This window comes from Podarcis filfolensis (assembly GCF_964270895.1).
Source record: "Podarcis filfolensis genome assembly, chromosome: 17".
In the NCBI taxonomy this organism is placed as follows: domain Eukaryota; kingdom Metazoa; phylum Chordata; class Lepidosauria; order Squamata; family Lacertidae; genus Podarcis; species Podarcis filfolensis.
Window position 1 is genome coordinate 29,352,676 of NC_139621.1, and position 17,372 is coordinate 29,370,047.

At 44.1% G+C, this 17,372-nt stretch overlaps 1 protein-coding gene across 7 annotated transcripts in view; it reads left to right on the forward strand.

Annotated features, from left to right (window-relative positions):
• The window catches only part of PSD3 (pleckstrin and Sec7 domain containing 3), a 160,088-nt gene that overhangs the window by 102,037 nt on the left and 40,679 nt on the right, over positions 1–17,372 (forward strand). The window contains exon 1 of one of the 7 annotated variants that reach the window (XM_083592975.1): positions 3,698–4,095. The exons of the other annotated variants lie outside the window; for them this stretch is intronic. Coding sequence (XP_083449101.1) covers positions 3,937–4,095 — 159 coding nt within the window. The 5' untranslated portion in view covers positions 3,698–3,936. Of the gene's footprint in view, positions 1–3,697; positions 4,096–17,372 lie in introns of those variants that run through there. 7 annotated transcript variants of the gene reach the window in all.

The following is a 17,372-nucleotide window of genomic DNA, read 5'->3' on the forward strand; positions in this document are numbered from 1 at the left end:
AGCTGGGACCGAACGACGGGAGCTCACTCTACCGCGGGGATTCGAACCGCCGACCTTGCGATCAGCAAGTCTTAGGCACTGAGGTTTTACCCACAGCGTCACCCGCGTCCCTTTGTTTTGTTTTTAGTATAGCTTTTACTTTTCTTCTCTTCTGACAAACACATTGATATGTGCCCTCAGAGCTGTTCCTCCTTGCACTGTGTTGGCATAAGCATGTACTGCTTGCTGTGAAGGCACACTCTTGAAACTGACAGCTCCTCCAGGACCTTACAAAGTGTTGTAGTTGGTCTGAAGCTTTGGGATCAACCTTCACTTTAAGACTGCTCCAAGGACATCCACATACCTCCAAATGGGGCAGCTTTGGTTTGGTATTTGTGCTTCTTCCAAAGTGGATGCACACCACTTTTTCACGGGCATTGTGAAGATTGGTTTTTACTAACACAGAAAATGAGGAGGCAAGAAAGTTTCTGAAGTTTTATCTGCTGCTGCTACTGTATTATTCTTATTTTTATATTTGTCAGAGCAGCAGGCAGAGGTGCAGTGAAGTCCCTAAACTGTGCAAAAGCAGAGAATCTGTTGATGAGGCTGCAAAGAAGCATTTAGGCAACCTGTTAAGCTTGTGTTCTCTAGGACAAAGCTCTTAGCCACTTTCAAAAGGACCTTTATGACCCTGCCTTTTAATTTTTCATAGCTCCACATCGGTTTCTGTTGTTACAGTGATTGTGGAAAACTTTCACCTACTCTTTAAAGTAACCCTGTCATATCCCAGGGGTGCTAGCATAATAAGGTAACTGAACTTAAACATTCACCACTGTGGTGGAAAAGTCATGTGCCGATGATGGCAGTGCTGGCAGCAGCTTAACATAAAAACATCAAAACTCAGTAAAACATCGCCCCCCCCATCACACACCAGTGTTTTAAAAGGCACTGACAAAGTTTAGGTACTTCCCTAACAGATAAAAAACTGGCCTCTGCTGTTTGCGGATTACGTATATTTACCCGGAAATATGCCCAGTTCTCTTCATAGACTGATTATGCGCACATTATCCAGGAGCTGTGGTGAATATGCACAATAACTAGTTGTTATGTACTGCTCATCTTAAATTACCCCCAATGTGGTACCTCAGGTTACATACCCTTCAGGTTACATACGCTTCAGGTTACAGACTCTGCTAACCCAGAAATAGTGCTTCAGGTAAAGAACTTTGCTTCAGGATGAGAACAGAAATCATGCTCCGGTGGCACGGCAGCAGCAGGAGGCCCCATTAGCTAAAGTGGTGCTTCAGGTTAAGAACAGTTTCAGGTTAAGAACGGACCTCCGGAACGAATTAAGTACTTAACCCGAGGTACCACTGTATATAAAATGTCCTTGGTAAATCATGGCCTTTAATTAGTCTTCTGTGTGCACTGTTTAATTAATTTAAAATCTTTTAAATGATTTCCTTGGGCTTCATATCCTTCCCCAGGGTCACCAGAATTGAAAACCCCAGATGGGAGTGGGAATATATTTTGACTCTTAGTGCACATAGTTGTCTATGCAGACACACACAGGAACAAAATGCCAATGTACCCCTTCCCTTCCACCTGATAGCTGCCTCCTCAGGTGGCAATTGTTGCTAAATGCATTGTAATAAGTGCAAATCAAGTGCATTGTGAGAGAAAACATTCTGTTAAATGACTTCATTTAAAAAGGAAACTGGCTTGCTAATACTCGGCTTCAGAAGGCATTGGGGGGAAATATTACTGGGTAAACCTCAACATATAGCAAGGTGGACAAGAGTCATTTGCCATTTATTGTGGGGGGAGGGGGAGATGTGGTGTTGGTTCAGAATGTTGTGATAACATGAAAATGTGCCTATCTCGTCTGCATTTTGTACATTTCAGTGCTCAATATGCACATTTTGTGGCCAATACTGTGTATATCTCAAGAGTGTTACTCTGGTCAGTATGCATAGCCTTCATGAAACACTGGAGATTGTTCACACTTCAGCATAATCTTTCTCTTAACTCATGCAAGAAGAATAGTTCCTAACTTGAGAGAGTGTCCAGAACGCAGCAATTTATGAAGGAGTGTTGTATATTGGTGGTTCAGTAAACTTTGTAAGTGATGGTGGACAGTGTTCATAAATACCTGGTAGTTGTAGATTCATCTGAAGGAGTGTGTTTGTGTGTGTGTGTGTGTGTGTGTGTGTGTGTGTGTGTGTGTTATTAGATAGATAGATATAACAATAGATCTAGCTATTAGGGAACTGTGCCTGGTAAACTGGAACAGTTGGCGTATGTGTGCCCTTCCTGGCATATTCAGTCATATGCAGTTCAACTTTTGTCTTTACCTTCTCCAGCCAGTGCTACCAGCTGATACTCCCCCTGTGTGCCAACGTACTAGGGATCAGTTCTCATCTGAGCTTGGTTGCTATGGTTACATGCAATCTGCTGTGTTCTGGGTCTCCAGGAGCTAGAAATGATTTGGGGGGTGGGGTGGGGGGTTGGACTTCGTAGCCTTTAGGTAAGCACCGCCGTTCCCTTATATGGAGCTTACTTCCCCTTACGCCGTTTGAAACACTGATTGGGCAAAAAAACCCACTCCTCTTGTGCAGCGGTTTACGGGCTGCTTTAGTTGGCGAAACAGATCCAGGACTTGGACTACCATCATAGCCTCTGCCTTTTTGTTCACTTGTGCTGATTTGAAGGCAGAACTGGCCACACTTTTTAAGCCTCTTCCACTAGTTATTTTGGGAACAAAGGTTCACATACGAGCCTTCACTGCCAAGGCTGGGGCAGTGCGGTTTTGCTACTGAGCTGTGTGACCTTGTGTCTCAGTTAACGAATCTGAAAATTGAGAATGAGCATGTATGTGAGCCATTCATGCCTCTTCCCACCCCCCCCACAACCCCCCACTCTAAAATTTGAATTGAGACGCAAGTTCTAAATCTGCAAACCTATGCACAAATTACCTGGGAGTTCATTATAATGATTAGGTTTTAATAAATAATAATAATAATAATAATAGCATTTAACATATATTGCCCTGGTAATCCTAGTTGTAGGTGTGGAGCTGGCAGAAAGAAGCTTGCCTTAAGGCGAGACAAGACTTGAATGGGGGATTTCTTGATTCCCAGTACCATACCATAGCTACCAAGTGCTTCTGTGTATAAATGCACAGGGCTGCCCAGTAAATCCCACTTGTAATTGAAGCTAGTGTCTGCAGACCATCCTGTGAAAAAGCAGCATCTTTTTTTACATGCTTGTCTTTCCTAAGGTGTTTTGCAATCCATTTAGCCCCCACCCCACCCCAATTTTCTTTTCGAAGCAGCGGCTACCTGGCAGGCTCGTCTCCTTCGGGGCAGTCTTTTATTTGTGCCGTCTTAATTTTATTGCACCCAGCTTAATGCACTTTGACATGGTATGGCTGGAATACAAGTGTTGCCTGTCTGCAGTCAGAAATGAATTGCTTTTTTGCTTGGCCTTTTGCCATCTGTTCCGCTCTTTGAAACTGATACCCTTGAGCCGCACTGGAGAATGCACTCCCCCTCTGTGTGTGTGTGTGTGTGTGTGTGTGTGTGTATTGGGAAAGGATGGCGATATGTGCTGAGCAGCAGGGTAGTGAGTAGGGGTGGGGTTTCCACCCTTTTATATTTTGCAGCCAGTGACGTAGGCAGTGCCTGGAACAATCACGCTGCCTCAAAACAGTGTAGTTGAAGATGCTCTGTGTGTGTATGTGTGTGGTGGCTGGTAGTGGGGGACCAGCTTGGTGCATTTTTAAGCAAACACTGATTGCTGCAGCTCAGGCTCCACAGAGATTCCTCTCCTTCTAAACTACCTTGAAGAGAATTTGTGAAGTGTGGTTTATTTCTCCTCTTCTGCCCCCCGCTTCATATATATATATATATATAATACATATAGGAGAGAGAGAGAATATTTATTTGCTTTGTGGAAATGATTGGAGTTAATAGCGTCCAGAGCACCAGCAAGGTCCGAGTGAGAGCTACAGGTTCGGTGAAATACCCGCGAGAGGACCCAGTCTGGCGGCAAACTCACCGCTCAAAGTCCATGAAAATTTCCAACTCCACGGAGTTTTCTGCTAAAGAAGCCAAGGTAAATGGATGCAACATTGCATATAAATCTCCACAACATTTCTGGCAGTCTTGAAAAGGGGACGCTGCCCTTGAGTCTTTGGCTGATAGTGCCTTTTATTTCTTACAAAATACCGTGGGGAAGGAATAAGCCGGCAGGTGGGGGTGGAGGGACAAATCCCAGATTGAAGGTAGGTGCTGGATGGATTTGATAGACTTTCAGAGAATGTCTCTTCATGGAGCTGGGTCAGTGCTGCCAACTTGGTAGCCGATCCAATCCAGCCGGTGTTTTTCTCTTTGGCCATTTACCTGTGTTACATGGGGTGCTGGTGGAGCTGAAGGGGAAAGATCTACATTGCAATTTCTAGACAGAAATGCTCTACATGCTGATTGCATTTCCCTTCTCCCTTAGTGCGTGTCTGAGTGGGTGGCTTGCATGATTCAGGTGATGTTTTTTAAAATGCATGGCTAAATATTGCAATAAAATATTTATTATTACATTTCTCTCTCTGTTTGTGTGCATGGCATTTTTTTTTAACATTGTCATCTGTGTACTTGGTTTGTCACCGTAGACAGTACAGTATCCAGCTGGCTCCAGCCACCTGCTTTAGGAGCTGTTTGGAATGCCTTTAAACTGTCGTACTGCGTTCTGTTCTGCTGATGTTGTTGTTGTTGTTTTAAAAGCAACATTGTGTAGCCTAGTCTGGGCATCTGCATGTGGGCATGATTGAGCACAAATTTAACCATTTCCCTCTCTGTCTCTTTCCCCCTGTTGCAACACATAATGGCAATGTTTTTCCACTAGCATGCACGTCAGGAAGTACGGTAGCCTTTTATAAAGGAGGGTGGTAAAAAAATAAAATTTTAAAAAGCGTCCCCAGTAAATCTGCAGTATTGGAAGTCAGATGTAAATGCTGCTACTGTTATACCTGTATATGCTTGGTGTTTATGCACACGTTTCATTTCCCTGTTCTTCTTCCCTCTTGCATCATGTTGCCTTCAGGGTGCTAGGTTTGAAATATCCATCTGCATGAGAACCTCACCAGTATGGGTGGGGAGGGTGAGCGGGCATGCCAAAATCATGTGGACTTAGCAAGGATCTTTAAACTTGCGACCATCCTGTTGTGATTCTTCAAGGCAGACATTTAAGCTTTCTTGCCCCTTTGCAGGGAAGGAACAGGACTGGAATCCTCAAGGTTGCACACACTTTTATAGAGGTTCGGTTTCATTCAGGTCCTCCCCACCCCCCAAAGGAATGCCATTGTGGGGGAAAAACAATAGAACCTCTCAGTTGGTGTTCGCTTCCTGCGGCGAGATCTAGCTGGTTTGCAGCAAATGAACGATATAATGAAACCCTAGCATTTTTACTGATAACCGTTGCCGAATGCATGAAGAGGTGTATATATAAATATAACATTGCTGAGCTGGTGTGCTACTAAGCATGCTATGATCATGATTAGTCACAAGGGGCATCCCCAGGGGAAGGGCCACAGCTCAGTGACCGGGCACATGCTTTTCATGCAAAAGGTCTCCAATTAGATCCTTAGCTGGAGAAGGCACCTGTCTGAAGGAAGGGCTTTGCTCGGGCAGCATAGACAACACTGAGCTAAGATCTGAGGCTATAAGGCAGCTTTCTCTGTTTCTTTCCCCTAATATACTATCATAAAACAAGTGCCCTACCCCCTTTTCCTGTGAGCCTCTGGTAGCCTGAAATTACTAATTCTCAGTTCTCTACTGGTTGTAATCTAAAGCCAGTTCATACATGCTTATTTGTTTACCATATTAACACATGGTAAGCCATCAGAGTTTACTCAGCCCAAGTCGGCTCAATCATGATACTTTCGAACTGAGGCAGTTTGTAGACTTGACCGATAGTCACCACGTGATGGTTCATAGTCACCAAGAGAATTGGGTAACACGTTAAAGGTGAACAGCTATATTGCGGGAGAACTTTTTGTAGTCTTGAGAAGTAGTCTTCCACCTTTTTGGACGTGGGACTTACCTTTAACCCACACATGCATTTGGGGACCCATGTCTTTTCTCTCTCTCTCCCTTTTGCCATATATTTATAGGGCAGAAGTGCTGCTATTGCAACCCACATTGGATCTGGCAGTGATTTCATAGTGGGTCCCAGGCAGCCCACCACTTGAAGACCAATGCCCTAGTCCAGTGGTGGACTGGACTATATTTTTTGGGGGAGGGAATGAATGAATTCCCATGCCCCACAAATAACCCAGAGATGCATTTTAAATAAAAGGACACATTCTACTTGTGTAAAAACACGCTGATTCCTGGACCGTCCACGGGCCGGATTGAGAAGGCGATTGGGCTGCATCCGGCCCCCGGGTCTTAGGTTGCCTACCCCTTCCTCAGAACCTACTTTAGCCGTAATGAGAAACAAGCGTTCAAGGAATGTAGGAATGTAGATGTGCTTGTGTGAGCCAGGCCTTCAAAGAGTTTCTTTATGCATCTCAGTCCCCCAGCTTAATTTAGTGAAATGATTTGTGAGTGTGTGTGTGTGTGTGTGTGTGTGTGTAGTAATCCTATTTGAGGGCTAGGTCTCTCATTTACGGAATCAATCTCTCACTTTTGTTGTTGTTATTAACTCTATACAGAATATTATCAAAAATACTTGACATACAATAAAAAGGTAAAGCGTAAACATTGAATTAGGCACAGCACTAAGTAAAAAAGCGATGGAGGGTCAGCCAGGAAAAGAGACAACAGAATGACCTTCAGCATATTCTTGTGAAAGTCATTTAACCACTGAGGGACTTAGTTTCTCTCCTGCCCCCACCCATGTGGTCCATTTCTATCACTCTCCCTATTATTTCAGTGAGTAACTAGAACGTGGACAAACTGAGTGGAGAGAGCGAGCAGGAGTACAGCCCTGAAGCTAATGGTGCAAGGAGATGCCTAATATATTCTGGGAAACCTTGTCTTAGGAGAGAGCCTCCACCAACTCTTCTCCAGCCCTCCCAAAAGCTGTAGGCTAAGGGCTGTGAATGAGTGGACTCTTGTTGCAGACAAATGTTCATAACAAGTAGGAGAGCCCCAGATCTCAGTCGCTGGAGCTGGGAATTATCCTAATGCACCCTTCTCCCATATAAATGAATAGCGGCTGCCCAGTTTAGTGGGTGATCTAAAAGTGGGAGTACTGTTGTGATGAGGGCAAAGCCTGTCCACTCAAATACTCAGCAGTCCTGCAGAGGCATATGCTGACACATTGCAGTGTCCTTTGTGATGCTCCCTACGTACACAGACCAACCACCTATCCATTCTAATGAAGTGCATTTACTGGTTTATAGTGAGCGCTCAGCAAGCCGGGGTAGTACTAGTTGAAGGTGTTGCTCCTCAGAAGGGTGGGAGGGAGGGCAGGACCAGCCCTATCATGAAGCACCATTCTTTGGGTTGCACCCTGAGGGAGCATATAGATGAGGGCAGGAAATGAAAGTCTGAATAGTACAACAAGACTCTTTAAAGTGGTGGCCGTTGTGGGAGTTGGGCTCTGCTTTAGACAAAATATATTAGGCTGGTGAGTGACATGTTACATCTCAGTAATCCAATGAAGTCACACTGAGATGGAAACAAGCTGCCCAGATGCTGTTTTCTGGAATACAGTAGAAAATGCCCCTCTCAGCCATAGTAGGAAGAAGTGAGATTATGAAATCAGAAATGAGATTATCCAGTTTTGCTTCAAACTCTTCCCCTGCTACCCCAGCCCCCCAGAACTAAAGATTTAGCTGCTGCTGCTGCTGCTGCTGCTGCTGCTGCTGCTGCTTCTTCTTCTTCTTCTTCCTCTTCTTCTTCTTCTTCTTCTTCTTCTTCTTCTTCTTCTTCTTCTTCTTCTTCTTTAATTGCTTTCTTCAACACACAAAACAGAAGTTATTTATAGATATCTGTTAGCATTTCTATAGGGCTTTTAGTGCAAAATGCTATGCAAGGTTTAATTCATTCATCATTGCACGGAGCTGGTAAATTGAAATTGCACAATGAGATAGTTTAAGAAGCTGTAAAAAGCCCACAGTTCTGGTTGAGACCAAATACCTTAAGTTGTCAAATCTCTTGAGTGCTATATCCCTTGGAACACACTGTGTATTGGGGCGGTGGTGGGGAGGGAGAGAGAACTATAAGTGGACAAATGGGATCACTTCCCCTAACAGCACCGCTCCTGTTTACAGAGCCAGCCATCCATTTCTTCCTCTGGGATACTTCAAGCTATTTGGTGCTCAAGCAAGGCAGGTTATCATCTCCTCCCACCCTGCTTTTCTGTTTTTCCTTTTCCAGTTGGCAGACAACATTCCACGGATCTTGGCAACCATGGGCATTTTGAGTCCCCATTGAGCTGTTTGGGACATGGGGGGCGGGGAGGTTGTCCCCATTGGGTTTGGTTTTTTTTAAGGGTCTGTTCTTGGTTTTTTAGTGATTTTGTAGACTGGGGTTCTACTATTCCCAGACATAGTGATGCCTCCTCCTTGTTTCTCAGTGGCTGGTTTGTCTTCGATCCTGTTGGCATGGGGACACTAAGTTCATTATTTGAGGGAGTAATGATGAAATGCAAATCCACAAGTGCACCCCCATTCTCTGCTGCCCTGCCTACAAGGCTGCTGCATTTTGTTCCAGAGTTTCTGGCTTCCTAAAATTCTTTGGCACCTCTGGCATAATGATTGTGAGAATGCACAGAATGCATTTTCCTGAGTGAGGCAGTTGATTTTGCTTGTTAAGGATCTAAGATCTAATCCAATTTGAGGCTTTGCAAAGTGCGGTTTCCCCCTAGGGGAGCAGCTTTTAAAATGTAATGGCAAAGTGTGCCTTTGAAGAGCCTATTTATTTATTTATTTTGGTGGGAAGGGAAACATATCTTATGGAAAATAGGAAAATAACAAAGCCACCCAATGATGGATCTTTTCTTTTATGTTTTACACCCTCTTATTCTGGCCAGGAGGATGAAATTGTGGCCAGGCAGGTACAATTCTGGCCAGTTAGCGGTCTTGCCATGACAATCCAGGATAGATGTAAGGTTCTACTCCAGATTTCATCTTCAAAGCATACAATTTCATTAGTATAGCCATTGCTATTTTTCATATGACTCGAACATGCCTATTACCGCACAGTGACTCAGGGGTGGAGCTAAGAACGGACGCCAGCTGTCCCGACTCCTACTCATCCCATTTCAAAATGCCAAAACATCACCACACACACACACACACACACAGAGAGAGAGAGAGAGAGAGAGAGAGAGAGAGAGAGAGATTTAGGCTTAGTTTAGCTAATCCAAAGCTAACATGGACAACAAATTGCCTAGTCAGTTGTATGCGTCACTCTCTCTCTCTCTCTCTCTCTCTCTCTCTCTCTCTCTGTGTGTGTGTGTGTGTGTGTGTGAGAGAGAGAGAGAGAGAGAGAGAGAGAGAGAGAGAGAGAAGTGTGTTGCACACTAAATCAATCTATTTTCTCCCACATGGAGCAGATTTGGTTCATGCCGAGTTATATGCTAGCTTGAGTTTCATTCTCAGCGTACAGCAGTCAATCACAAGTAGGAACGAAACAAAGCTGGCATTGTTTAAAAGTATTGCAGTTCAGGATTTTGAACTACAAGAAGCTAATCCCTAGACTGGTACGTCATCAATCAAACATAAACATAAAAGCTTTGCAGGCTAAAGCCCAGCTCTTCTTCTTGCCAGTCAGTCATTGCTTCATAAAACTCACCAGCTGGTGTTGTTAAGTGTAATAATGCTCCTTTCTCCCCTCCCTTTTGCTGCAGCTCTTGGTGCAAGGTCTGCTCTGTTAGTCACTCAGATCTTTTTAACTAGCCTGTCCTCGTAACCCTCAGCCATTGTGGGATGAGATTTAACAATTCCAGTTTTCAGTCAGCAATGACGATAGATGGACACTTTTTATTCCATGGATCACTTTTTAAAGGGACTCATCAAAAACAAAGGCGCTCCGGTTGGTGCAAAACTCCACAAGAAATATGATTTGACACAGGATCCTTTTACATTGCATGCCCAAGATACTTTGCACCTCACCACATTTTTGCAATAACAATACATTAAACAGCTAACAACTGGCTGCCCTTTCATGACACCCAAAATCAGCTGCCTGAAGCAGCCACCTCACTCTGTCTTCTGATAGAGCCAGACGTGCTTTGACGTTAAATGGGCAACGAAAGGTAAAATCTCGGAAACCAGAAAGGCGGCTTGATAAATTTTTGGGTTGTTTATTGTGGCATCTGGTGCTCCTCATGCATGCACGTTCTGTGCAGCATGTACATAAAGCCACTGTCATCAAATGCTAACCTATATTCCACCCCTCATTTAATCTGGATTTACTCTTTCCAGGGAATAGTTCATAATTTCCTGTTGCTTACCCATTTGTGATATTACCCATAAGCAATATTAAACCCCCATCTAGAAGCACTCTTACAGTGGTCACAAACCTGGAAATCTTATTTATCCCATGATTATAAACTTTGCACTGAATTCTGCAATAAATTGTGCACAGTATTAACAATTACGGAATTGGTGGGTTATTGCAAAAAAATAAAAATAAAGATAGTGTAATGGCTTTAGGGCTTGCTTGTGCGTAAGTTACCGCCGCTCTGGGCTAGGTTGCCTGGTTAAACCGTTTCTCGCTGGACAGCTATCCACTCCGTGGCTGTTCAGTCGCTGGCAGAATCCGTCAGTGGGCGTTTCTTGAACCTCGTCCAGCAAAGAAGTTCTTTGACGCCAAGTCACTGCCTACTTTCCCTGCGCGGAAGTCTTCTGCGCAGGGTGGGTGTGGGCAGCGGAGGACCTGTGCTCTCCTCGCTGGTCTCCTGCGAAGAGTCCTGGAGCCTCGTCTCTGCTTCCCCCATCGGCCCCCCTCTATCCCTGGTGTTGCGCTGATTTTCTTCCCCAGCCGGAGACCTGCCTCTCTCCCTGCTTGGCCCCTCTCCAGCATCGCTGTGGAGGCTCGCCTCCTCCGCTAGTTCCGATGGCAGTTCCCTGACAGATAGATTTACAATCTTATGAAGATTACTTGTTCAAATTTAGCATAAGGTGTCTCAGGAGTAGAGAACCTCTGGCCTGTGGCTCAATCTTGGCCCAAATCAGCTCATGAGGCCATTTGTTTGAAAATAGCTCAGAGAATGTGCAGGCAAAGCAGACCCCTCCCCACACGTTGCAGGCCAACTTGACAGGTGAACGAGACACCTAATGTCATCGTGATATCAAATGATTGATAAGTGGGTGGCCCCGCCCACCTGCTGAAGTTGGTCCACATGGTGAGGGAAGATATCGATATTGCCCATTGGGCCAAAAAAGGGCCATCTAATATATTAGATTACTGAATTAAGCACGTCTTAATCACAAAATGACCAAGGAGCCCTAAGAAAGTGTGGCTCACCCACAGTAGACCATGAAAGATTATGAACCATATGTTTGTATGTGCCAGAGGAAAATACTATTGCACTTTAGAAATAATGGAAACTGATCATCACACAAAGGAGTGAACTCCCGAGGTCCTTCTAAATACTGAAGTTTCAGTGTGCAAGTTCTAGTTAACAAGATCCATTGATTTCAGCAGAAGAGTTGTCCATTTCAGCCGAAATCATTGAGACTTCAGAATGCTCAACTTCGGTCGGATTGTGTCCAAAACATGTAATGCTTTTTCAAATTGAATGCTACATTCCTGTGCTTCAAATACGATCCAGTTCATCCCATGCACATATGCACAATTTGGGTATCCTTTGTATGGTAATGTGGTTATTACTATTATTGTTTTTTAGGGCAGAGTATTTGCAGCCCAAGCCCCTGGTTTTCATCTCTTCCCCCAGCGGCTTTGAAAGGATGTAGCCAGGACAGGTCGTGGTGTAATCACGAGTGGGAAATGCTTTCTTCTTAAAAAATAAATAAATGAGTTGGAGGCTGGTTCTTTTGTGCCCTGAACTTAGACAAGCACTCAGCTAGCAGTTCCCTCTTCCCGCAGCCTGAAGTGATTCAAAGAAAATGCTTTGTAATTTGATTTTACAGATACTATAGACTGCCCGGGAGATGAGGTGGGGTGGAGGGGCAGGGAAGGAAGGGAGTGTTAGAATAGTCGCATAGTGATTTTGATGGTGTGGGGGTGTCACACACCCTCGTAGCCTTGCGGATAGGCATGCAGTTGAGCCTCTTCGGAGGACCATGGAAAGCTGCCTGGTCATCACAATACTTGTTTGCTTAACCCAAAACTCTGGACTCAGGTACAGGGTTTTTACCTGTTCCTTCTTAAACTGGAGATGCCCACGAGTGCACCTGCATCCTTCTATATTCAAAGCACGCACTCCCCAGTCTTTGATTCAACAGACTTGCCCAAGTCAAAGATGGCTTTGGAATAACACATTTCCCCCGTCGTCATATATTTTTAAAATGTTTAAAAGGACACAGCAAGGACGGTTGTCTCTAAGCAGTATTATGTGTGAACTTAGACTTGCAAGGTTTCCTCTTCCTGCTTTTTAATGGAGTCAGCATCACTTTTCTCTTTAAGAGACCCTTTGGCTGACTTAGCAGGCTTAAAAGCCTCCTGCGGTACCAGCCACCTAATAAGTAAAGGGTCTCCCACGGAGCAGTTCCTCAGCATTCAGTGGCTTAGGATAGCTGGGCTTTTTGTTTACCAAAATGATTTTCCTCTCCACAAATAAACAGCTGGGATAATTAGTTCAATCTTCATCTTTCCCTGCACACCTGGTTGTGCTTTTCATTTCCCTTGCTGCTTTCACCTCAATGGATACTTACAAGTGCTTGTCTGCTTAGCCTTGTCAGGTGTTTACAGATGCTGCTGTTCAGCATTTTGCTTTTGAGAGTGAGTCCGAATGGAAAAAAGACTCGTGTGACACACAGCCTGAATGTGTGGTAAACATCGGAAGCTGCTGTTGCCCATGATTCTCTGTGGGCACACCATAGCATCCTTTTTTATCCCTTGGTTTTTCTCCAGCGAAAACCCAATACATGTTTCACTGGAGATCAGAATGGAAAACTCGTTCAATTTCAGTGCCAACCAGGACTGTGCATGAATCTGCTGTTTTTCCACTCCCATGTTTCAAATGGCTCCAGGGATTCCTTCGTCTTAAGATTTGCGTTCCTTGCCACGCTGCAACATGAAGGGGCCTACTTTAGATGACACCATGCAGCGGGCGGTGGGGGATGAAGGTAGGAATTGCTGTTTGAATAGGGCAGAAAGACTTTTTAAAGTATTGCCCCTAGCCGAGGGTGGGTGAGTGGGTTGGGTTTGGGATCCATTTCAGACAGTAAAGTATATTATTGGGTGGCATTCAAGAGACCACATACAGCCATGTCTGAATGTTGGCCTTAATTGGAATGTAGCCAAATAAATACCCTCCAGATATTTTGGACTACAACTCCCATCAGCTCCAGGCAGTATGGCCAATGATCAGGGAAGATGAGACTAATAGTCCACAATTTCTGGAGGGCAGCATGTTGGCTAACCCTGGCCTTAGCCTCACAGGTGGGCTATGTCACGCATTATCTTAGGTGCACATCTCAGAATGCAAAAGGTGAATGTAACTGAGTATACCATAACTATTAAGCAGGTACTCAGTGACAAATCTGGGTTTGCCTCTGTGTAATGGATCGGCGCCGGACTTAATCTTTGGAGACCTTGGTTCAAATTGCTGCTTATCCCCCAAATCACTGTTATGGCAGAACTGAATCTGAGCCAGTGCTCATACAGATCCGTCTCTAGAGATTGCTTTCAGTGCTGGAATTTCAGCTGGAGCTGATCAGTAATAAAGGAGAGAGCCTCTGACCACGTGCAAAAGGCTTCTTCCAACAAAGTTTCATGATCTAACCGATGTTTCATCACAGATATCGATAGAGGTTTGCTGAGGGATAGAGGGAAGCTTTTAATGTTTGATGCATTACTGTGTTTTAATATTTTGTTGGAAGCCTCCCAGAGTGGCTGGGGAAGCCCAGCCAGATGGATGGGGTATAAATAAATATAATAATAATAATAGTAATAATAATAATAATTCATTTGTAGCTGTTTTGTAGTAGGCGTATTTTTCATAGAGTGGCTTGGACTTCAATGAGAACAATTTTTGAGCAATTCTAAATGTTCACCTATGTAATATTTTTACCTGTAATCTTCCTGGAACAGGAGCTCGAAAGCAGATCAGCAGCCAGCTCTCTCCCTCCAAACAGCAACAGCATTTCCCCAGGTCTTGAGAACTCCACCTACTCATTTGTCAGCAGGAACTGTTTCCTATGGTTTCAACTAGCAATTTCAGCCATTTAAGATTCAAATTAAAATAATTAATTTTCTTGTCTGATTGCAGTTAGGTTTTTCTTCAGGGTTTCAACCCTCAGTCTCCAACCTGCTTCCCTTTTCAAAATACATACATTCATTCATTTTCGAAGGGTTAGGTTCTGGGGTGGTGAGGGTGTTCTTCAAAAATATTTCCCCAAACCTTTCTAAGGGCTCGGAAGCCTTAAGTCAATGATACTACATGCTTTTTGCAAATTCTGGATCATCCTTAAGCCTAGCACTTACATTAAGGAAGCAATTTTGTGTTAATGTTTCAGGGCTGTGGGTGGGCACCCTACATCTGCTGGGCAACAGGGATGGTCCGATCCATGAAATTCCAGTCTGTCTCTGTTCTGCATGAAAACAAGACTAAATCCTTTCCTTCCTGGTTCTGCATGGGCTTTTAAGGGGAAACAGGCTGTGCAGAACCCAAAAGGCAAAAAAACCATGGCTTGTTTGTTTTTATTAAAAAAAAACTATTCAATGAGGTGGTTCAAGGACTGCTGCGCTGCCTCTGTTCCTATAAAATACATTTATTTTTAAAAAGTTTAAACAGGTAATCTAGCCACCCACAGCCTGGAGCGGCTAGCATGCAGAGTTCCTTGCTGCTGCCTGCTTTGAATGCAATACAACAAGTCCACCTGGGAGTGATGGGTTTTAATGACCTGTTGTTCTCGGGTGGAATGGCTGCCCCTAATAACGCAGCCATGGGTTGTTGTTTTTTTGTTCCTGTGAAGTTCCTCCTAAGAGCAATGCAATGTTATCAAGTCCTGTTGCTCTCATACGGGTTTGCAGTGTGCAGTGACAAGGAACCCCATGCACTAGCTAAACGCTCCAGGCTGTGAGTGTTTGGCTTACCTGTCATGACAAGAAATATGTTTTATAGGAACAGAGGCACTGCTGCAGCACTCAGACTGCCTCGTGACCTGGTCCAGGTCATGATCCTTCCGGATTGAATCAGGCGAGTCTGCTTCAGAATCTGAGTTTGGTAGATTTAGAGCCAATTTAAGCATGGTGTTCTCCTACAAGGGCTTCTCAGCAGCCACAGACATGGCTAAAGGTAAAGGGACCCCTGACTGTTAGGTTCAGTCGTGGACGACTCTGGGGTTGCGGGACTCATCTTGCTTTACTGGCCGAGGAAGCTGCCGTACAGCTTCCAGGTCATGTGGCCAGCATGATTAAGCTGCTTCTGGCGAACCAGAGCAGCTCACAGAAATGCCGTTTACCTTCCCGCTGGAGTGGAACCTATTCATCTACTTGCACTTTAACGTGCTTTCGAACTGGTAGGTTGGCAGGAGCAGGGACTGAGCAACGGGAGCTCACCCTGTCCCAGGGATTCGAACTGCCGACCTTCTGATCAGCAGGCCCTAGGCTCTGTGGTTTAGACCACAGCGCCACTGTCCTGTAAATATGAAGGATGCACCTATCAAGTTGTGACCTGCAGGCTTTCCTCATGCTAGTCAAAGGCTAGAGTGAGTGATGGTTTGCTCTCATTATTAGGTACCATATTAACATTTGAGTAGTAGGAGCATGGCTTAAATAAGGGGAGCTGCTTTATCCCCCATATAGGACTACAGTAAATGCAGTACCTTCTTGATGTTTGTTTTTATCCAGCTTGAAGCATTCTGTTTAAAACCCGAAATCCCTATTATACTATATTGGAACTGATGTTAACAGACCTCCTTAGTGTACTCTCCACTTGCTTCTATAGCAAGGTCTAAATATGTCTGTGGCTATAGTTTGCCAAAGTGTAAATTTCATCCAGTTATTAATTTGCCTAATTCATTAATTTAAGTACAGTGCGCACAACCCCTTTCACGTGATTTGAATCTCAGGATGCCCATAATAGGGATGCAGTTTTAATAGGCTTAATTGGGATATTAATCAATTGCAGCTTTAGCTGATTGATCTGTGAGGCTGCAGATTTAATCGATGGAGCTGTGTGATGCTTCATTTTGAGGCTGTTGCAGTTCTGGTGCTGAAACCTCCCAGTTTTGCACCAGTGCCCTCTTGTATGCCATGCAGAATAAATAATTAAAAGTCTCTCTGGGCTCGAAGTGCCCACCCTCATAGGTGTCTGCATGATTGGAGTGCTTAAGTGTGTCTTCATGATTTGCTGCTCTGAGGTTGGCTTTTATTTATCACCATCTGTGTTTCTGCATCATGTGTGATGGGTTCATTCCGTTGCTTCCAGGTCAAAGACAGAACAAAGTTACCTGTGCCTCAAGGGAGGCTGTGTCATATGTCTCTGTCTTGAGTTGATAGCCACTCCCGGTTTAATAAGGTAAAAAAAAAAGGCCTCAATATCAAGAACTGGGTTTCTGTTTCTATGTTTGTTTTTCTTCCAGTCTGTAAACTGTTTTTCTTGCATCTTTTCCTGTCAGCTACATCATCTGCTGCTATTTGTGAAGACTGAATAGCCATTTCATTGCCGTATCCGGTTCTGTTTAGGGCAAGTGAAGATTAATGGTTGTGCTGGTTAAATGGTTTAAAAGTATTCATTTTATTAGAGTGATTTAATTAAAAGTCATAATGTGAAATCGTTTATTATTTAAAATCATAGCAGTAAGATATGAGAGAGAGGACAATAAATTGAGGCTAACAGCTAACAAATTATGTGTTCTTTAGTTGCTGATAATAACCCATGCAAAGTCCTACTTATTTGAATGAAAGATAATTATGTGGAGTTGGTAATGAGTAGTGAAGTTGCTAAAGTTTGCAATTTGTTGATCCATAATACTAACATTGGCAACTTACTGGGGAACCTGCGGCTCTCTAGAAGTTGCAGACCACATCTCCCATCATCCCTGACCATTAGCCACGTTGTTTGGGGCTGATGGGAGTTGCAGTCCAACAGCATCTGGAGAGCTACAGGTTTCCTCACCCTTCTTAGAATACTTGTTCTGTCCTGAGATGAGCGTTATGATCCAAGAGATCTTCACAGATTGTATCTCGGATTGTAATCCAGATTGTTGAGAAACTCATCCCTCATGCTCGCTCACCTGTTTATCTGGTACC